The 23,423-nt window shown below is 39.7% G+C and overlaps 1 protein-coding gene across 3 annotated transcripts in view; it reads left to right on the forward strand.

Annotated features, from left to right (window-relative positions):
- Positions 1–598: 598 nt before the first annotated feature.
- Positions 599–23,423, forward strand: part of LOC115930794 (elongation factor-like GTPase 1) — a 32,577-nt gene continuing 9,752 nt past the window's right edge. Inside the window, exons 1-5 of one of the 3 annotated variants that reach the window (XM_063698786.1) lie at positions 599–696; positions 1,195–1,596; positions 4,480–4,547; positions 10,463–10,547; positions 22,273–22,406. In XM_063698786.1, coding sequence (XP_063554856.1) covers positions 1,530–1,596; positions 4,480–4,547; positions 10,463–10,547; positions 22,273–22,406 — 354 coding nt within the window. In that variant the 5' untranslated portion in view covers positions 599–696; positions 1,195–1,529. Of the gene's footprint in view, positions 1,597–4,479; positions 4,548–10,462; positions 10,548–22,272; positions 22,407–23,423 lie in introns of all 3 variants that reach the window. The other 2 variants (XM_055362849.2, XM_063698785.1) reach the window with 2 other exon arrangements.

Raw genomic sequence — 23,423 nt, forward strand, 5'->3', positions numbered from 1 at the left:
GAAAATGTGATATGGGTTGCAGACTCAGGTCCTTGAGCACTGTTCTTTCTCATCTTCGTGGTGGGGGATGATGGGGTGGAAATGCACTCTCCCAGTCGGATCACATCCCACTACTCACCAGCGTTATATCCCGTCGCTGCTTCACATATATTATTTACCTGGCCCGGGTGGCATTTTACTTTGCATCCTTGATTGGGAGTCTCAGGGGCTACGAACAAACGTTTTACCCCCGGGTAGCCGGCGGGTGCGGAGCGAGTATTCGTGGGGCGGGATAAGTGCGGAAGTCGCTGCTCCCTCGTCTCTTCATCTGCGGGGTACGGCCACTCTCAGGGTTCCCGAGGAGCCGGCTCCGTGCACCTAGGCCCTAGGTCGGCTCCCAAGCCCCGGCCCGCCGCTACACCAGCGGTTTCTTACCCGCAAGTACAAATGTGACACAGACACCAGCTCCTCGTGCTCTTGGCTCCCAGGGTTTCTTTCACCGCGCCTCAGCAGCTGCAGCTTCTCTACTCTTACAGCGCCCGCCGTCGTCAAGGCAACAGAGGGATGCCCGGTGACAGACTCGGCGCCGGCTTCCGGCGCCGTAAGAGAAGCGTCCGCACGGGCGTTCGGGACCCGCAGAGTTCTCGGCGTTTCCGAAGCTCTTGGTGTGGCCGGGACCCGGGAGAAGGAGCAGGGCTGGTGGGGCTGCTGCAGCCCGTGAGTGTGGGCTGGCGCTGGGGGCTGGAAACTCCTAGGCCAGTCTCTGGGCGGTGCCGCAGGACCCTGCTCGCTGCGGCTCTGAGGCGGGAACAGGGGCTGGGGCCGAGCGCGGGCTGGGAGCTTTGGTCCCTGGAGTGTCGCTTCCAGTCTGGGGCCGAGGCGGTCGCCTGTGTAGACCCGGGATCCTCAAATAGGACGAATCCGGGACCCTGCATAAATGAAGGGCATGTAGTGTAGAGGTTTTTCCTTTTGATTTAGAAAGGAATGAAAGACCGGCAGTGCACCTGCTTGGATAGTAAGCACGTGACCCAAAACTTTGTTGGGGCTCCATGGGCAGGAATAAAGCTGGGTATTTGACCTCGCGCGAGGACGAGCGAGAATGTCAAAATGAGGGACTTGGGGGAAGACTGAAAAGAGAAGGGGAGCATCTTCTTCAGCATTTTCTCTCTTTCCTGGATGCAACCCTTCCTGTACGTGGTCATTGGCCTGGAGAAGTTTACCCGAGTACTCCTCCACCGGCAGGGTTACTGGTGTCGCTGTGCACCCAGCCCCCACAAGCTGAGTGATTCATCGCAGCCTTTGGATCCGGAAGGATGAGCAAACTCCTTAAGTGTAATCGTGGTAGGATACTGACTTTAGTGCTCGAACTGGACTTAGGCCTTGGTGGTCTATCTCATAGGGGTTTGAGAAGCCTTGCCACCTCCCAGCGTTTATTATTATTTTTTTCTTTTGCCCCGACCTTTAGCCTCTGGGCCATTTGTAATACATATTTAATTTTTAGACACAGGAAATAATCATGGTGCTCAACAGTTTGGATAAGTTTGGATAAGATGATTCAACTTCAGAAAAACACTGCTAACATCAGGAATATTTGTGTTTTGGCTCATGTTGACCATGGTAAGAATACTTTTTAAATGGCTTATTTTGATAAATAAGGGAGGTGTGTCATTGTATGTCTCAGTGGAGTGAAGCTGTGGGCAGCTGAGAGTGGTGTTTACTAAGAAGCAAGTCTTTCCTTTAAAAGTTTTGTGTGATGTTAGGGAAGCCTGCTTTGCTATAAGGCATTTGAAATGAACACAGTTACCTAGTGAGTAGCATTCTTCTATATATTATGTCATGTTGTTTTTTAAACCAGAACTTGAATTTTTTGTTTTCGAAATGGCTTTAGGTATAAAATGTCTGTAGTCTTAACATAATGTCTTTAGAGTCTGTGGTATGCAATCCTGTTTAATTCATCAGATATTTATCAAACATCTGTTAAGTTCAAGATATTTTGCCAAGTATGTCAGAACGTGGAGATTTATGAGTTGGGCACCAGCCCAGCTGTAGAGGAGGTTTTTTTGTGGGGGGAGGACGGAATTTCCCTCTTGTTGCCCAGGCTGGAGCTGTAGAGGAGGATTTAAGGGGCAGCAGAGCAAAATGAGACAAACATGAGAAAAAAGTAGACTCTAATGTCGGGAGAACTAGAGGATTGAGAAATGAGGGATTAAGAAAAGGCCTCACCACATAATTAGTATTAGAGATGACACTTGAAGGCGGCTCAAGATGACAAATGGAGATAAACATTACAAGTGGGAATGTGTCATCAAGGGGAGAAGGAAATGTAAGTGGTCAAAGCCCAGCATCTGGGAAAGGCAGAGATAGCCAACGCGTGGTGTGTGTGCTTCTGACCGATACTGCTGTAACCCCATAGCGCTCCCTCGTGCTAAGCCTCCTCTTCAAACCCCTTCGTAGTTTAGGTAGCCATAGCAAAGTGATTGGGATGGGCATGTGAAATAAAGTCTATTTACCATCCTAAAGGTGAAGGACTAGTCGGCGAGGTGAAGAAGCAGGCTGAGTCATATTTCATAGGAACTAGGCTAAGAGTTAAGGGCTCCAGCTCTGAAGTTAGACAACCTGAGTTCAGATCTCCATTTTCAAGTTACGTACTTTGCCTTCCTGAGCTTCAGTATACAGCATCTGTAAAACAGGATGAAAACTATGCCCACTTTATAGGCTATAGGATTAAATGTGATAATAATGAGAGGGAACATAAATGCTTCACCATGAAAACGATTATTAACGTCTACTATTAGGCAGTAGGGAACCTTTGGGGGGAAACATGGAGCAGGAATGATGTAATCAAATAAAACATGAGAAAGATTAGACTGGTGGACATGCTTAGGATGGATCCAAAGTCAGAGGATAGGTGGCTGTTGTCATTGATAGAAGAGCTGAAGTGATGTGAATATGGAAACTGAAAGACAGACAGATAGTGGATCACTTTACAAGTGAAGCCAGCTGAGAATGAGTTTTAGTACAAATCCAGTGAGTAACCCCTGCCTCCATGAGTTTTTATAATTTTACTGCTCACATTTTGAGAGTGTGAAGGCTGATAGAAGGGTTTTTTTTCTTTATGAATTTAATCAAGTGGAAACTCAGTGGGGTGTAACAAATTACTTTAAATGTATTGTTTAAAATTATGTTAAACTGGTACTATCCTAGAAAACCTGTGATTCATTCAACAAGTATTTTCTGAAGGTCTTCTATATGACAAGCGTTGTTCTGGTCCTAGGGATACTGCTGTGAATAAAGCAAAGTTCCTGCTTGCTTGATAATTATTTCCTAGGGAAGTATATACTTGATGTACTTAGAATAAATTCGGCTTTATTGGGTCGCAGGAAAGCGATGCTCTAGGATTATATGCTAATACATATTTACATTGCAGACAGATAACACAGTGTTAAATACCTTCAGTTCTCCTACTGATTGGTCTCTGGTTTGAACTATACAGAGATTGCATAGCTTTGCTGAAGTTCCTAAAGTGCAATAAAGACTTATCTTGAAGGAAAAAACTCTCATTTGCTTACTCTAACCCAGTTGTAGTAATTATGCATACCCATAACATTCTTTAAACAGAATCACCTGTTTATACCACACAAAATTGCATAGACTTTAGCTGTATGTAGTCTGTTTAATAAAGTTAACTATAAATATATACAAAGATTCTTTTGCTATAAAGTAGATTCCTATGTTTAGATTTGGATACTAGGTTTCATTGGTTGTTATAGTTTATGGCCTCCACGGGCTATATTACAAACAGTAAGAGATATGGGTAAAGTTCCTGAATTTCTTTGATAAATAAGTGTTTTCTTGAGACAATTTAACTAGCAAATTCCAGCTGAGGCCATGCATGGGGAAGTATGGCAGAAGAGTATGTTCAATTGTTTATTGATGATGTTTTACCCAGTATGCGTTTCAGAGAAAAAAAATTACTGCATTTTGTCATTCTGTGCTGTCAGGGGCTTAATTTGATAAACATGGTCATGGTTCTGGATATGGGATAATTGATGTGGTAATTGTGATAAACTTGATCAAATTCTTAGAGGACAAATTATAGTAACTGTGTAAAACTCATCAGGTATTCTATATTTTGATTGGTTTGGTGGTTTGCCCTATCACGGAAAAGTGTGTTTTTCTCTGTATAAAGTCTGCCTCAATTTAAGAAAAATTCTCTACTTTAAGAAAAGTTGCTTGACAACTTTCAGATGAGGTTGATTAGATCCACAGGGTTGGAGATAGGATTCCAGCATTAGAGAGTGCTAGCATCTGTGTCCTTCCAGATGATAGTCTGTTCAAGAGTCTAATCAAACTCTTTTGTCTTTTTCACCTAGCATAGGTAAATAGAAAATCTTTACTAAACCAATTGTTATGACCAGATTTTAAATCTATCGGTATGATCCATCCCATGACCCCTTTTTAAAAAGACTTAGATTTGAATCGATGTTGCTGTTTTAACAGGAAAAACTACTCTGGCTGACTGTCTTATATCTAGCAATGGAATCATCTCCAGCCACCTAGCAGGCAAGGTATGTTATTATTTTATAAATACTTGTTGCATTTCAGTATTAGCTGTCAACAATGTGATGAACCATTTTCTGTGTTCTTTAGTGATCCAAAAGGGTATAAAATATAGTTCTTGCATATAAAAGCTGCCAATCCATTTTGCAAGATAAAATTGCTGGCGAGAAAAACAGTTACTTCTATATTGTTTGTATTGCTTTATATTAATATTTTGTAAGTGCAAAAGTGAGTTTTTGCAACAAGCAAATGATACCCAATTGTGGAAGATTTCACAGCAAAAGATTCTTTGTAGGTGAACGAATTGGGTGGTTTGAGGAGAAGACAGAAAAGCTATCAGGTGGTGGGAAATAACATGGATAAAGGCTAATTTGTGTGTTGTGCTTTGAGTGGAGCATTTGCCTAGAGACTAGTGAGAGAGAAAACACACTGGCAGGGAGAATGTATAAGATGATAGAAGACCTTAAAAGTTAACCTAAGTATCAAAGGAAAGCTGCTTATGCCTGAAGATTGTGATGAAAATAGTGGGTTTTTTGGTTTTTGTTTTTGAGACAGGATCTCACTCTGTTGCCCAGGCTAGAGTGCAGTGGTGTGATCATGCACGGCTCACTGCAACCTCGCCCTCTTGGGCTCAGGTGATCCTCCCACCTCAGCCACTCGGGTACTAGGGACTACAGGTGCACACCACCACACCTGGCTAATTTTTTTTTGTAGAGACAGGGTTTTGCCTTATTCCCCCAGGCTTATCTTGAACTCCTGGGCTCAAGCAATCCTCCTGCCTTGACTTCCTAAAGCGCTGGAATTACAGGTGTCAGCCACCATACATAGCCTGAAAATCGTGTTTGAGGAGATAAAGAGATCTTTATTTGTAGCTATGAGTTGAAAGGGCTTGGAATAATTTACTTGGCAGTAGAAAAATAAAGATATATTCATTTCTATAATGAATTTAGGATATGAACAACAGGGTTTATCAGGTGACAGAGAATAGAGAGAAGAGGAGATAGAGAAGCAAAATTGAATCCACAGAGTAGATCCAGTAGACTTGAAGATCGATTTGGGAATTGATGTGTGGGTTGGGAGGGAAGCTGGCCCAAGATACTATCTAGAGGAGGCTGAAAAAAACTAGGTTGAGTGAAATAATGAAATGCTTATATTTTCCCCACTTGAGAATTTAGAGAAAGTATAATAACTCTAAAGTAGATGAAAGGAAATAATAAAGCATGAATTACTGAAATAGTAAGCAGACATTTTATAGAAAGGATCAGTGAAGCCACAGTTTGTTTTTGGATAAGATTAACATAACTAATGAAGAGTGAACCCTAATGTAAACTATGGACTTTAATTAATCATAATGCATCAATATTGGTTCATCAGTTGTAACAAATGTATCACATTGTATACTAATACAATATAGATATAATGGGGAAACTATGTGTTGGTGGGAAGAGAGAGTATGTGGGAAACTTCAGTCGATTCTTCCGTGAACTTAAAGTTGCTCTAAAAATATAAAGTTTATTAATGTAAACAATTACTAGCAATATAGACAATTTTTGATTGTCTTGACTAGAAAACTTTTTTGTTTTGCTTTTCATTGACATTGTTGAGGAACATTTGACACTTTTGACCTGCTAATGTTCCCAATGTGGCTCAGTGTACTTTGGATATATACAAAGCATAGTATATATAAATAAATACTTTTGAATGAATGACTTTAAAGAAGGGTAACACAACTGACAAAACACCAGCAAGATGATCAAGAAGAAAAGAGAGGAGGCAGAAATAAGTGATACCCAGAAAGAAAAATGCTACAGAAGTGAATACGGTAATAATAGGATATAATGAACAACTTTATGCCAGTAAACTTAAAAGTGCTAAAATGGAAAAATGTCTGGAAAACATAACTTGCTAAAATGGAGTCAAGAAGAAATAGGAAACTTGAATTATTCTATAGTCATTTAAGAAATTGAATTGGCTGGTAAAAATCTTTCCATAAAGAAAAGACCCAGATGGTTTAACTCTCTAGTTCTGCCAAACATTCAAAGAACAAATGATTTCAGTCCTACTTAAACCGTTGCAAAATATAGCAGAGAAAAACCCAACAATCGGGGAGTATTCTCCAAATCATATGAAGATAGCATAACTTTGATACCAAAAGTCTGTTAAGGATAATACAAGACAGGAGAATTGCATACCAACCTTGTGATTATGGATGCAAAAATTATCATCCTCATTAACAAACAGAATTCAGCATAGTATAAAAAGATGATTATTCATAGCCAAATCGAGTTTATCCCAAGGAATTCAAGATTGGTTTAACATGTAATTTCACTATATTAATGGATTAAAGGAAGAAAATCATGATCATGTCAACAGATATAAAGACATGTAGTAAAATTCAACATCTATTGTGATAAAACCTCTTTGCAATGTAGTTACAGAAGATAACTTCTGTAATCTGATGTGGGATATTTGTAAAAAACCTACAATGAAGATTGAGCTTAATGATGAAGTGTTAAAACTTTTCTATTCATAGCCAGGAATAAGGCAAGTATGGCCGTCACACCTTTCTGCTCATTGTGTTATAACTTCTACTTTACATTGTACTGGAGGTTCTAGTTGCAGTGATAAAGCTGGAAAGAAAAATTAAAAGTGTGAATTTTGGACAGGAAGAAGAAATGTAGATAAATTGCTAGGATATTAGTAACAATTTGGCACATTTCAGGATATGAAAACCATTGAAAAGAATACATGAGCAATAAATAGATAATATACAGAAATTTAAATACATTAAACCATTTAAATAACGTAAAAAATGTACCTGTGCTGGGCATGGTGGCTCATGCCTATAATCCCGGCTACTTAGGAAGCTGAGGCAGGACAATTGCATGAACCCAGGAGTTTGAGGCTGCAGTGAGCTGTGACAGCAACTGCACTCCAGCCTGGTGGATAGCACAAGACCCCATCTCTTTAAAAACAACAAAAACAACAACAATAACAACAAAACCTATAAGATATTGGAGAAAACTAAGACGTATTATGAATGTATTGATGTATTGTAACCTGTGGCCTGGAATCGGCTGAGGCGTGAAATTGACTGATGGCTCAGAATAGTAGGCCTAGAATAGTAGGCTGGCATTTCAGATCTGTGGGAAAAAGATGAACCTTTCAAATGGTTCTTGGGCAATTGGTTATCCATGTGGAAAAAAAAATTGGACCTCTACTTAACACCACACACAAATCAATTGCACAGTTAAGATACTTATATTTAAAAGCAAAACTGTAAAGCTTTTAGAAAATAATATGGGCTAATATTTTTATGACCTTGAAGATTTCTTAAGACAAAAATGTGCAAACAATTTTATAAAAGGTTAATAAACTACTTAAAATTAAGAACATATTTATCAAAGATGCCAGAAAGAAATGGAAGAAACAAGCCTGGTAACTGTGAAAAATATTAACACAGATATAATTGACAAAGGACTAATATTCAGAGATTATAAATAACTCCTATCCAAAACAAAATAAATCTTTATTACAACCAGTAGAAAGGTGGACAAAAGCCTTATATAGGCAGTTCACAGAAAAGGAATGTTAAATGGCCAATACAAGAAACTTATAAAGGGATACTTAATCCCATTAATAATAGGAGAAATGTAAATTAAAACCATGAGATGCTATTTGTCACCCATCTTAAAAAATAAAGTCCAGCAATATCAGCTGTTGAAGTTATGAATCAAAAAAAGCACTATTCCACCGTGGATCAGTCCAACTATTTGGAAAATAATTTGGAAATATCAAGTTAGGTTGAGGATGTGCAGATTTAATAACTCAGAAATTCTACTGGTAGGGAGTGTACAAGAGACCAACAACTGTTCATATCAGCGCAGTAATAGTTACAAAAAACTGGAATCGGTCTCCATGTCCATCAGTAATGCAATGGACGAATGGGTCTGGTAGATTTGTGAGGTGAAGTCCTATGGTAATAAAAATGAATGAATTACATCAATATGGCTGAATCTCAGGAAAACAATATTGAACAAAGAAAACATGACAGTATAATATATTAAGTATGATTCTTATAGAAGGCTTAAAACTTGCCACTCTACATGATATATTGCTTAGTGACACACTCATTTTTAAAAATTATAAAGAAAATAAGGAAATGAACAAGATAAAATTCAAGATAGTGGTTACCTATAAGCCAGGAGCACAGGGTACTTCAAAAGTAACAAACTTTTTTTTCCTTTTGAAATGGGATGGTGCATACACAGGGGTTCATTGTGTTGTTATTTATGTATTACACATGTTTCATACCAACTCAGTGCTTAAAAACGTACATTATAGAAGACTGACAAGGGACTGAGACTTTCTGAAGGAAGGACTGACTGAGAGGTTGGAGAGGTGAAGGGAAACCAGCAATGGGATCTAAGGAGAGATGGAGGTAAATTAAGAGGTTTCAGACTCTTGGAAGAATTTCACATATGCATGTAACACACATGCACACAAAGGGTAACTGTCATGCTGCACTGGAATCAAGAAAAATGAGGATTGAGAATGATTATTGCGTTTGGCCAGAGGTCGTTGATAGCTTTTAGGACTTTGATTTTGCCAGAGCTGTGGAAATGGAAGCCTTTCTGAAAATTTCAGAATTAATGTGGATGAATAAATGTGGCAGTTCATATCAACAGATAATTCTTGGTGCTTTTGAATGAAAGAAAGGAGAAAATAGACAGGTTAAGAATTTTTCAAAAGTTTGACAGTGGAGAGAATGGAGGAAGGGTAAGGGAAAATCATTCTGGAGAAAGGAGGAGGAGGTTAGTCTGGTGCTTACGGCTAAGGAGTTGGAAAGGGATGGGATCTTTGTTTAAATGCAACCACTGTCGGTACTGATGCACTGCAAGGCCTAGAAAATGAGATGTAGACGCTCATTGGTGGGTATCACTGGGAAAATTATCAATTAAATGGTCATATTACAAATATTTTCTACTGTATTCTTTTTTAAAAAAGATATATTCAAAATCTGTTAATTGGGAAAGGGGTAAACACACTTCTCTTGCCTCTAGAGACCTCTGTTTCAGTCTCTGCTCAGAATTTGTCAAACAGCTTATAAATAGGAAAAGAATGGCTGTGTTATTGATGTTTAGAAAGAATTCCCCCAAATGCTACTGTCTGTAAGTTGTTCTTGACCTGCCCCATCATTCATGGCTGATATTTGGATGCGCAACACTCTGGGGAGGGTATGCAGTAGTTGAATACATTTATGAGTTCCTAGTGGTAATGTTTTTCATTTGTCATGTTCCCTTCCCGCCAACTAACTTCACTTCTCCATCCCCTCATCATCTTTAAAAAAAGAGAGAGGGCCAGGCGAGGTGGCTAATGCCTGTAATGCCAGTACTTTGGGAGACTGAGGTGGGTGGATCACCTGAGGTCAGGAGTTCAAGACCAGCCTGACCAACACGGTGAAACCCCGTCTCTACTAAAAATACAAAAATTAGCCAGGTGTAGTGGCACATGCCTGTAATCTCTGCTACTTGGGAGGCTGAGGCAGGAGAATCACTTGAACCTGGGAAGCAGAGTTTGCAGTGAGCCGAGATTGTGCTACTGCACTCCAGTCTGGGCAACAGAATAAGACTGTCTCAAAAAAAAAAAAAAAAAAAGAGGCGCTGTGTAGTTTAAAATTTAAGTATTGCCTGGGCATGGTGGTTCACATCTGTTATCTCAGCTCTTTGGGAGGCCAAGGTGGGAGGATCACTTGAGGCTAGGAGTTCGAGACTAGTGTGGGCCACATAGCGAGACCCTGTCGCTACAAAAATAAATAAAAATAAAAAATTTAAGTATTTAAAACAAAAATCTAAATTAGCAAATTTTAATGTTACATTTTAATTCTTTGGGAAGTGAAGATGCATATGTTGCATTTTTCCAGTTAAGGTACATGGACAGCAGAGAAGATGAACAGATCCGAGGGATCACTATGAAATCCAGTGCCATTTCCCTACATTATGCAGCAGGTAAATCAGTCTGTGTTTTAAAGAAACACAGCTTTGCATCTTTCATGTCCTCCTCTGTCTTTCTGAATTAATTGCATGCCTCAGTTTCTTTGCTTATATTCCACATATTTTATTCTGGCCTCTCCACATGACCTGTTGTCAGAGTCAGGCTGTCCAGGCTTGGATGCAGATGGAAACCTCTGACTGGCTTGAGGGCGGAAGAACTGGCAATTCACACCTGCCCCCTCCACCAGGTGATTATATGGATTCCTTCACAAGGAAAGTCAGGAGCCCTAGGACTTTAGCTGGTTCAGCCTTACTATTCTGCCTCATGGCCTGGCCTGCATGTTAGATTTGGAGTCTTATTTACTTAAAAGTAGACTGCCATGATCAGTACCAGCTTGCTATCCTCAAATGAGGATGCTACTTTGATAGTAACACTTCTAGGAATTTATCTGACAGAAATATTCATGTAAGTGTGTGAGATACATGTCACTGATATTCACTAAAAAGTTTGTATTCATGAAAAAAATACCAACAACCTGAATGTCAATAGGAGAATGGTTCAATAAACTGATACATCCAAGCAGTGAAATACTGTGCAGCTGTTAAAACAAATGTTTAATATGTATGTTATTGTACAGGGGAAAATGGTATGTTAAGAGACAGAAAACAAATTGCAGAGTATTTTTGTAAGATATGAATGTGTTTGGATAATAAAAATATATTATATATGCGGATAAAGGTGTCTGGAAGGATACTTACCAAACCCTTAACAGTAGCTCTCTGCAGGGGCTGTGATTATGGAAAACTTGCACTTTTCAAAATATTTATTTTTGTGGTATTTGAAAATTTTACACAAAATGTATATTTTTGTAATTAGAAGAAAATAATAAAGATAAATTTTATTTCCCTAATGAACTTACCTGTGGTTCATCCTTCACAAGTGTCATATCTTTGGCACTGCCACCAAAAGATGTACTCTGTGGGGCATGGCTGTTGTACCAAACCAGTTTTGAAGCTCTTAGGCACATGAATTCTCAATGTTTAATGTTTAAAGTAACACTTCATTTTTTAAAAAAAAAATTCTCACATTTTAAAGGGTATGTTCTCATCCTGTGATCCAGAGAATGGGGTTGAGGGTCTATTCATTTCTTATCTCATTTTATAGACTTCAAGAGATTTGAAGGCTGCCTTCTTCCTTACTCAGATTATTAGTGTGCTTTTATTTGAAGATTCCTCTGGTGTCAGTTTTAGTTTTTCTGCTCTATACTTGGTCTGTAGTCCCCCTCTCCTGACCCCTTTAACCACTTTATTAAGGTTTAATTTATATACCATAAAATTCACCTGTTCCAATTCACATTTGTCTTTCTGGTGTAGTATTCTAGGAGAATTTGCTATAGGACCCTGGGAATTGAATGGTCTGAACTCTGTTTGGTTGGGCTCTGTTACCTTGGCTGCTCACAGATTATTTTAGGTACCCCTTTTTTTTTTTTTTTTTTTTGAGACAGAGTCTCGCTCTGTTGCCCAGGCTGGAGTGCAGTGGTGCAGTCTTGGCTCACTGCAACCTCCGCCTCCCAGCTTCACACCATTCTCCTGCCTCAGCCTCCCAAACAGCTGGGACTACAGGCACCCGCCACCACGCCTGGCTAATTTTTTTTTTTTTTGTATTTTTAGTAGTGTCGGGGTTTCACCATGTTAGCCATTTAGCCAGGATGGTCTCAATCTCCTGACCTCATGATCCACCCACCTCGGCCTCCCAAAGTGCTGGGATTACAGGCGTGAGCCACTGCGCCCGGCTCACTTTTTTTTTTTTTTTTTTTTTGCTCTGTCACCTAGGCTGGAATGCAGTGGTGCAGTCTCTGCACGCTAAAGCCTCTGCCTCCTGGGTTCCAGTGATTCCCCTGCCTCAGCCTCCTGGGTAGCTGGGATTACAGGTGCATGCCACCATGCCTAGCTAATTTTTGTATTTTTAGTAGAGATGGGGTTTCACCATGTTGTCCACGCTGGTCTCGAACTCCTGACCTCAGGTGATCTGCCTGCCTTGGCCTCCCAAAGTGCTGGGATTACAGTCGGGAGCCACTGCACCTGGCCAGGTATGCTTTCTTGGTTGCACAGACCAGAGACAAGCTAGCTTGGGTTGGGGTGAGATAGATTATTGAAAGCATATGTGTGAAATGATATTGGAAATAATATTCATGAAAACGGAAAAACAGGAGTTTTATTGGAGTGATGTCTCATAAAAATTGGAGCCAGATTTTCATTCTGGATCCAAGATAGCTCTAGAGACCACAGCAGTAAAAGTTTATGGATCCTTCCTCTGGAACTCCACTGTTGTCCTTGGATTTGGGTGTCTGTTTGTATCTCCACTATTATCCTGTATGTCTTTTCTCTGTCTCATAGCTTTTGCCTACTGGCATGTCGTCATCTTTGTACATTCACCTTGCCCTGACTTCTTACCCTGTTATCCTGTCTGTTTTCACCTTATTTCTGTTGCCTACTGCTTCAATGTCTTGTGTTTCTGGGCACACAGGCTCAAGAGCAGGACGCGGCTCTGCTTATCTTTTCATGCCAGCCCATCACAGAGGTTGCACCTATGGATTGGCTGCACTTGGGTTGGTTAGTCACCTTCTAATCCAATCAGTGGTGATTGGAGTGGAGTCACAAAGTGTCAAACGTGTTTCTTGTGAGCATGGGGTTACTGCCTAGAAGGGAATTGGGGCTGAGCAGTCAGCACACTTGACAGTGCAGAGCCTTATGGGGATAGAAGTTAGGAATGTTGACTGGGACATATCCTCTCGGAGCACCTGAGAGATGAGATATGTTTTTATCTGTATCTTAGTACTGATTCTCCAGAATGGGGTATTTCCTGTTCTGAAGGTGGGACGTCTGAAGGGGAACCTAGATGGGAGAAAAAGAGGGAAACCTGATGATTGAAGAAACTCCACAGGTGACTTTTATTTATACCATGCCTTCCCCTCCTTCTCACCCACTTTGAATCCCCTCTTATTTGAGAATCTGTGTACTAAATGCAAGTTAAACTCTTTCTCTGGTTCTCTTAATTTAACGAGCTTTCAAAAGTATTTTCAAATATTTATTTGGGTTGAAATATAGGGTCTTATTCTAGTTTAAAGTAAACAGATAAATCCTGCACATTATAGAAGTGATGCTGAAAACCATCAAGGTCATACACTATCTCAGCATTTTCCAGGAACCTAATTATTCTTTGAGAAAATGGAGCCTCTATTATCTAGATGTTTGTGACCAAAATTTGCTACAAATGTTGGGATCATATTATTAAATCTTGTTATTTGCCTGTTTCTTACCTCTCTTTGTGTCCTACCCACAAGAATACCACACATTTATCTTGTTAGGAAGTATTCCTAACAATATAAGTTCTGTAAAATATCCTAAGGGGATGTAATGTCTTTGAATCCTTTAGCCTAGAATCGAGATATAGAAGACAGAAATAGATTCACATGGGTTAATAATTTGAAATTCATCAAAAGGAATACTGCTGTCATTTCTACTGTATAGCCGTTTTTTATACCTGAGCAAATACTGCTGTTGCTGAACTTTTGAAGTTTTTATCTAATTCATCTTTTAAAATATTTTAAATAAATTTACAAGTTTATATACATACATACACACGTGTATATATATATTGCATATATAGTATATATTGTGTATATGTATATCTATTTCAATTTATATATATATACACATATATTTCAATTTTTTTGTAGAGATGGGATCTTGCTATGTTGCCCAGACTGGTCTCAACCTCCTGGATGCAAGCCTTGTACCCATTTCCTAAAGTTTTGGGATTACAAGTGTGAGCCACCATACCTGGCCCAAGTTCATATTTACTATAGAAAATTTAGTATGTGTTATAGAATATATAGTAAAACACAAAAATGGAATAGAAATCACTGTCAGTTTACCGCCAGTTATTTCATATTTTCAATTTTTATATTTAATGCAAGTTGTATGTGTATGCACACACTGTGAGGTAAATATCTGACTTTATTTCCCCCCCAAATAGCTTACTTATTCTAACACCTGTCAGATGTGATTATGAAGTACAATATTATTGCTGACATGGTGTTGACACCTCTGCATAAGTGAGGCAGTTTGGGTGGGGCTGTTAAGGACTAGAGAGTGAATTATGCCCACTCATGGAATACCTCCCCCAATTCCTGGATAAAGACCAGTATCATTCAGCTCCACTTGATTGATTGACACCCTGTGGGAATTTTTTTTTTTTTCAAGAAAAGTTGGCATCAAGATTTTTGGTAAAATCTTCCAAATTTCAAAATGACGGCAACTTATTTAAAAATTGTAAAACACCATGTAGAACACACTGCAGTGGGCTTTAGCTTATGAGCTTTTAGTTAGTAACCTTAGGCATTTAGTCTAGCTAATAGCCTGGTTCAGTGGTACACTTGGGATTCACCCAAGAGTCAGCCATATGCAGTGAGGATGTCCTCTAAACGTGGAGACCAAGGATATAGCAGCCTTCTGCAAAGAGGTCCATATGCAAGTTGATCACTTTGTAAATACCTCTGTTAGGGTTAGTGGTTGTGGGCAGAAGGAGCATTTACGCATGTGTTGATTTCAGCTCTGTGGCTCTCTGGTTTTATACTCGAAAGACTAGGCCATGGAGACACTGACTCATGCTATCTAATTACAGACAAGGCCAGCATGTAGCAGAAAGTCATCTCTTATTCAGAGGCAGTAGCTTCCCTTTCCTTCTGGCTGTGTGAACGTTTACCCATGGTCCTAACTTGCCTTATTCTTTCCAGAATGAGGCTGGGAGGGAAGAGTTCCATTACCCCTCATTTGACTGAAGGGTAGATTTTGTTCTCGTCAGACAATGAATGCTTTACTTTGTGAAGTATTCAGTTGATGCCAGGCGTAAGAAACTAGGTACATGATAGTTCACTTCTGAGCTAGGTGTCCCGTATGCCTGATTTTGTTTAATCTTCACAGCAACTCTGTGATGGGTATTACTCTGATTTTACACATGTGCAAAAATGGAGTTCAGAGAGGTGAAGACACTTTCCCAAGGACAGAGTAATTTCTAGCATGTGGTAGTAGTCCTAGAACCCACATTTCCAGCGTATTCACTTGGACCATTAGTCTCTTGGAAGTCAGGCCACAACTAAAGGAAATTCCTCCTGAGGCTTGAGTATCTCCTTTCCACTAGGGATTGCTATGGACGTCTTGTGGCCAACACTACCTACATCCCTGTGGTCTTCAGTCACTGCCCACGATGCAAGCCACATGATCTGGCCTCTCTTATAGTCTCTTCCCCATGTTTCTCTGTGATTCTGTCAGCCTCTTTCAATCTCCCATTATTCCCCTCCTTACCAAAACTTACTGTGAAAACATTCCAAGGGAAACAAACATCGCTACATCCTCAATGTCTTTTTATTGACGTTTCCCCCTTCTGCCTGGCTGTCTTCTGATGACATTGCCTGCCTTGTACCTTTTCCAAGTGAATGCTACTCGTTCGTTCATGTTCCATGTATCTCTGGGTTAGGATATGGGATTGCCATTCTTTTTGTTCCCAGATCTGATTACAAAAGTTAATTCTTCTACCCTTGTTTTCAAACTTCTCCTTTCAAGACTCAGACCATCCAATTATTCACCTTTCCAGTCATTGTCAGCTCCTGGTGATGTTTCCTGTTCATTAGTGACTTTGGCACCCGGCCTCATAATTGTTCTTTTCACCTGAATCTTCTAAGGTGGCTTTTACCATCCCTGAGAATGACTTCTTCAACAGCTTATCCTCTCAACAACATTGGTTCTCCACTTCACCTACCCGTTGTCATGACTACTTTCTGGATTTTAGCATCACCTTGAGCTATTCATCTTTGACATTTCAAATTTAAATACTTCCTTCTCTACAATCTTTGATTCTCCCAGCTTTCTTTCTTTCACCTGACTAATGAGGTACCCATTCTTTAACTTCATAATGTTCTCTAGTTTTTTGACTCCCAACAGCCTCTTTCTTCATTCACTTCCTGCCTCATACAGCCCAGATTTGTCATTTCACTGACAGTCTTCCCAGCATCTTCAGTCTCTTTGGTTCTTGACTTTCTGTCATATTTTTCCCAATAAAATTTTAACCCTTGATAAAGTTAATTCTCTACACGTCTTCATCCTTGTATTTGGGCTAGGTTCTCAAGTGGTCCTCCAGACTGCTGGCAGATTTCCCATCTCTCTCTCTATTAGGTCTTGCTTACTCTTCCCAGCAGCTATTTTAAACCTTCTGGTCTCCTTCAGCCTACCTGTCATCCCCTCCTCCACAATCTCAGCAGACATTCTTACTTTCTATTTCACAGAAAAGAGAAGAATTCTCACCTGCTTGCCACTGTACCTCAAAACGTAATGGTATGGGCATTTTTGTTTGCCTCCTGTCACTGGCAAAAACCTGTGCTCTGGACTTATCTTCTGTTTATGATCTTTTCTTCAGTATCTTCCACCTGTCCCTCTGTACTGGCTTGTAACCATCAGCTTTTAATCATGCTCAAGTCTGTCTTGTCTTAAAAAATACATAAATCCTTCTTTCAGCCCCACATTCCTCTGCATGTTTCCTCTTCCCGCTTCTTAGTCAAAGTTATACTACAATTACTCTCTCAATTACTCTGATGATATGACCCGCACCTTATACTAATGACGTGCATTAGCAGTGTGAAATTGATCCTTGATCTATGACTCTCCAGGGTGATGCTAGGCATAGAGATATTATAAGTAAGCATCAACCTTTTTTTTACTCCAGGGTTTCTTATTCTGGTTCTTATTCTTATACCCTTCCAAGCAAAACTGCCAGTGATCAAAGGAATCAAGACAATGTGGATGTGTAATTATTAGATGTACTGTCTACACAGCAGGCCTTCAAAGGTGGAGAAGTTCTCAGTGATGTCAGAGTTCAAGGTGTGGCCACAGTACTGGGTGGCAGATGTGGACTGGCATCATACTGAGAAAAACCAAAAGTGGGTGAGGCCAAATGTAATCAGAAGTGGTCTGTACGTGGTCTAGTTTCATGTTGGAGGAAGGTCTGGAGAGGTCTTCGGGTTGGGTTTGTGCAGCAAAAGAAAACTTAATCAGTTTGCTATTCATAGTTGTTTCTAGATCATTTTTCCTCTCATTTTCCTAACCCCTGTCACTTTTTTTTTTTTTAAGACAAGAGTCTCATTCTATCACCCAGGCTGGAGTGCAGTGGTGATCATAGCTCACTGCAGCCCAGAACTTCTAGACTCAAGCAGTCCTCCTGCCTCAGCCTCCCAAGTAGCTAAGACTACAGGCATGTGCCACCATGCCTGGCTAATTTTTTAAATTTCTTGTAGAGATGATGGTCTTGTTATGTTGTCCAGGCTGGTCTTGGCTCAAGTGATCCTCCTGTTTTGGCCTTCCAAAGCACTTGGATTATAGGTGTGAGCCACTGTGCCTGACCCCGTCTCAGTTTTGACACATACCATCAGAGTCAACCACCCTTCACCTCTCCTTGTGGCAGCCTTCTCATAAAGATAGTTATCCTGTTACCTGTATCAGCTTTATAGTTGTGCTTTACAATTCTGTCAAATAAGCCATATTAGTTGATTTATAACTTACAAAGTTATACATTGATTTAAAATGTAAAAACATAGTATTAAGATATAAAAGGTAACCAGGTTCAGTGGCTCACATCTATAATCCCGGCACTTTGGGAGACCGAGGCAGAAGAATCACTTAAGGACAGGAGTTTGAGACCTGCCGGGGCAACACAGTGAAACCCCATCTCTACAAAAAATAAAATAAAAATTACCGTTGTGTGCCTGCAGTCCCTGCTACTCTGGAGGCTGAGGCAGGAGGATCGCTTGAGCCCAGGAGTTTGAGGCTGCAGTGAGCTATGATTGTGCCACTGCATCCAGCCTGAATGTTACAGTGAAACACTGTATCTTAAAAAAAAATTAAAAAATAAAAAGTGGTATTTCCTGTGGAGGGAGACTTTTGGTTATAGTTGGTGTACAACTTATGTATATAATAGTTATAAGTTCATACATAAAGAATTTAGGAACATGTCTTCAGATAACTCAGGTTCTGCCTGTATTTCTGTTATTTTTGTTGTCAGGCAAAATACTCTACCATACACTGAAACATAAAGGACACTTTCAGGAGGTTCAGATCTTCATCCATAACTTCAGTGTTTCTTCTTTATTTTATGGAAAGTTTTCTCTTGTCAGGTTTCTATGTATGCGTTAGTGAATATTTCCAGTGTTTTGGAAGTTGAACACTAAACTCCTTACATGAAGTTTTACTGAATACAGAGATGTTTTGGCAGGTCCTAGTGACAAATGTGCACCTTCTGTGAGACAATTATCCATGGCACTTTAAAACCATGGGCAAGAGAGCAATTCTTTTCCCATAACTCCCTATTAGCAGCAGAAATTGTCTGAAAGATATCTCCCATAATTAACTTCAGGTCTTCCAATTTTTTTTTCAGTTCCCTGGAATGTAAAAAGATTGAATTGTTGCTTGACTGATTAGATCTGTGCCTTGAAATGAAGCAGTTTAGTTTGGAATGCCTGGGAAGTAAAGCAGCAGCATTCTGTCCCTGAATGCTATTGCAGGGATTAGTTCAATATGTAGCTTCAGGACTTTGTTACAAATCAGAAAGATCATTTAGCATGCTTAAAAAATTTTGTCTCCTGAAAAGTGTTATGCATTTTCTACTTTTTAAATAATTTCCACTAGCAATAATAATAATATCTAGCATGATAAGTCCTGTAATTGTTTTTATGTATTTTTTAATTTGATCACACATACACAAAAGTGGTAAATGGCATTTTTTAAAGAGACATAATGTGGCTGAAGTCACAGCAGAAGAGCTGTGCTTGTGGACTTTTTTTCTCTAATGGATATGGGACTTCTTTCCCCGACCTTTGAAACTTAGGTTAAAGTTGTTTGGAAAGCATTAAGATGAAAAAGGCATTGAAAGAGGAATTGGGAGGCCTGGCTCAGAGCCAAGCCTTTGTCAGCTGTGTGACTGACCATGGCATTTCCTCTTTCTCACCATTGAATACATTTGAGAAACTCCAGGTTAAACAGAGTTGGACAGACTTCTCACAGGGCTTCTCTGAACCTTTAGTATGTATGTGTGATGTGAGCTCCAAGGCTGGCTGTATTTGTCAGCTGTATTATTTGATCAGACACTTAGTTTTGAGGATGTAGATTTTCAGGTGGAAACACTTGGTGTATCATTAGCTTTCAGTTCCTCTCTAGATCTGAACCTGCCCTTCCTGAATGAATTTCAAAGAATCTGGAAATGGATGCGTACTTAGGGGAGCATAGATAGGTAGATAGGTATTCGTTTTTCTGACTATTCCCTAAAAGGTCTGTAACTCCAATAAAAGGTAAGAGCACTGTTGTATAGGAAGCCTGAAATTTCTGTACAAGTGCATTTTTAGACTCTGTAAAGAACTTGACTGGAGACCCAGTCTCTGAAACTTCAGTATCAGGTCCCGGTCGTATCACAAAGGATGGAAAAGCACTTGAAGTTCTCCCACTCTAAAGTCTGGAGTTTAGCCAGATGAACAGGCAAGTGTTGTTTCCCCAGTTGCAAAGTATGAAGGAATCTAAGACCTGGGAAGTGACTAAGAGGGTTAGATAGCCCTGGGTGTATTTCTGGCTTGCTTCTTTTGGGACCTTGGGTCAGTCTCTTACCTTTTGAGGGCGTTAGCATGTTTTTCTATGGAATAAAGGCTTAGGCTGAGAAAATGCTGAGTGATTCTAAGAATCTCACAGCTTTAATTTTGTGTGATAGGACCCTAGACCACTACTAGACATGCTCCTTTTTCTCTGGTGTACTTGGTTGAGATCATGATACTTATCGAAAATGTTGACTAGGAGAACTGGTGTGAGATCTGCCAGTGAAAGGCTCGATTGAGGTCCAGTGGGCCATTGCTCCAGGGCTCTGGTTATTTGACTTCTTGGATTTTCACTGGAGATCTCCATGGTCTTCTCTGGTTGGAGCCTTCTCTGGTGGTTTCAGCAGAGCAATGGTTCCTCATAAAGCAGTTTGCATGAAAAGACCAGGAGGCAGCGGGGAGGAGTGGTACTGAAGAAGGCAGTCTGTTGCTAACTGATGGCAGTCTTTCCCACTGAGCCTCAGTACGCTTGGGAATGCTTCACCCAGTGTTTTAGGAATTCATTAGCAGTGGAATCTTGGCATGTGAGGTGAGAGTTACTGCCTTCTGAGTGTAGTGGTTAGAGGTATGGTCTTTGGAGTTAAGTGGACTTGAACTTATGCTCTATCATTTTGAATTGTGTGATCTTAGTCAACCTCAGAATTGGATTCTAGCTGGATGTCCTTGAGAAAAATACTTAACTTTTCTGTGCCTTAGTTACCTGCTATATAAAATTGGGCTAATAGTTGTAACTACTACAGGGGATTGTTGTAAGTAAACATCAGATAATTTCTGTATTATGCTTAGAACAATGCCAGCCATGAATAGGCAGTCCACAGATGTTAAGCGCTGGTTGTGGTTATTGTTGTGGTGGTGTTTATCATCAGTATCACCTAGGGCACAAGCGAAGTCATTAAAATTATATTGGGGGAAAATCCTTTAAATGGCCCATAAATTGCAGGTTGAGCATCCCAAATCTGAAAATCCAAAATCTGAAATGCTCCAAAATTCAAAATTCTTCAAATACCAACATGGCACAAAAAGGAAATGCTCATTGGAGCATTTTGGATTTCAGATAAAGGATACTCAACCCTGTAGTCATTCTTGAGCACATTCAAGTTGATAAACACTGAGTTAAGGGGAGGAGCGAAAGTAAAGTATATGAGCATTCTAATAGTCATTCTGCCTTTAAAAGAGAATTATATCAAATTTATCAATAATGGGGAATGAGTACAGAATTCTAAAGTATTAACTAATTTTCTGCATGGTATACTAAGTTATGTTTAATGATAACTCTCTATAACCTAAGATGATCTTTTTTTTTCTTGTTTGCCTGGGACTAAGGGCTTTGATAGGATGTAGGAATTTCAGTGCTAAAACCAGACAACTCAGGATGTGCCATCACCCTACTATAAGTTTAATACATTTGTCTGTTGAGACTATTGAAGGAGATATTAATGGGAGAGCACATAGTGCACTGCTTGGCACATAGTAACTGCTCCTTAAGTTGTGGTAGAATTGAGTCTGAATCTTTTGTAGCATTAAGTCTAAATCTACATATTTTGTAGAATTGAGTCTAAATCTAAATCTTGATTGAGCCGATTCATACACTGCTCTTTGATAAATTGTAGGGAAGAACTTGGCCAACTGCTTTGTTGTTCCTTTGAACGGCTTTTACTGTCAGGTTCTTGGGCATTGATTTCTTTCAGTTTCAATTTCCTAAACTGTAAAAGGAGAATAGTAATATGTATTTCACAGGGATATTGTAAGGATTCAATAATACGTGATTAGCACATTAAAAGTGAGTATCACAGTGGCTGGCTCCTACTAAGCTCTTAAGTGGTAACTATTAGAATAATAAAGTCCTTTAACATTTTATATAGATGCTATTTGGAATCAGTAGTCCCATCAGTGGGAAAAGTTGGAATGATAGCTCTTGACTGAGTGTTTGACTCCTTTAGCTCTGCTCAGTTTTTTCTTAGAAGCTTTCAGCTTTCTTATTCTAGAATGCCTGAGGAAGAGCATTGTATACCTGCACAACTGAAAATGTGTGTTTACAAATTGTATTTTAGGTAATGAGGAGTACCTGATTAATCTGATAGACTCTCCAGGACACGTGGACTTTTCCTCAGAAGTATCAACCGCTGTTCGCATTTGTGATGGATGCATCATCGTGGTAGATGCTGTGGAAGGAGTCTGTCCACAGGTAATGGATTGTGATGAGAAAATACTTAAATGGTTAAGGGTGAGGAAAGAGGGGGAACTGACTGACTTTAGGCATTTCACTGACAATCACAACATTGGTTTTATATTTCACATTTGGTAACGTTCCAGTCTGTGAAGGAGTTAAATCACCAGAGTTCTGAAGGGATCTTAGAGATGATGACTTTAATTTAACATATTTTGTTTTTGTTTTTGTTTTGAGACAGAGTCTTGCTCTGTCACCCAGGCTTTAGTGCGGTGGTGCGATCTCAGTTTACTGCAACCTCCGCCTCCTGGGTTCAAGTGATTTTTATGCCTCAACCTCCACATAAACTGGCTGGCATTACAGGCATGTGTCATCATGCCTGGCTAATTTCTGTATTTTTAGTAGAGACGGGATTTCGCCATGTTGGTCAGGCTAGTCTTGAACTCCTGGCCTCAAGCGATCCACCTGCCTCAGCCTCCCAGAGTGCTGAGATACAGGTGTGAGCCACCATGCCCAGCCTTATTTATCCTTCTTAACTGTCAGTTGCATAAAGGCAATGATGATTTCTTGTCTACAGTTCTTTGCTACTGTGCTGTATACATACTTCATGAATGCCTATTGAATACCTTTGTGTGGCTGGCATAGTCTAGAGTGGTTATTAATCAAGATTTTCTAATGTGCTCTAATTATTTCAAATCATGAGTTTTACATTTTTCTTTCTGTTTTTATTAGACACAGGCAGTTCTGTGACAAGCTTGGCTTGAAAACATCCATCCAGTTTTAGTGATTAATAAGATTGATCACTTGATAGTGGAACTGAAATTTACCCCACAATAGGCCTATTCTCACCTTAAGAGTATTTTAGAACAGGTATTTTAATTTTTAGTATCTAAAAAATTTAGCCTCGAAGAAGAGTTGTAAGGAAGTTACTGAGCTGGGTGTGAACCATTGCTACAGAAAAGTGAACTTTTCCACTTCAGATTCATACATGTTGGTGTTATTCTACAACAGAGGCAACAGAATAAGCATGTTCTC

This window comes from Gorilla gorilla, chromosome 16 (assembly GCF_029281585.2).
Source record: "Gorilla gorilla gorilla isolate KB3781 chromosome 16, NHGRI_mGorGor1-v2.1_pri, whole genome shotgun sequence".
NCBI lineage: Eukaryota > Metazoa > Chordata > Mammalia > Primates > Hominidae > Gorilla > Gorilla gorilla.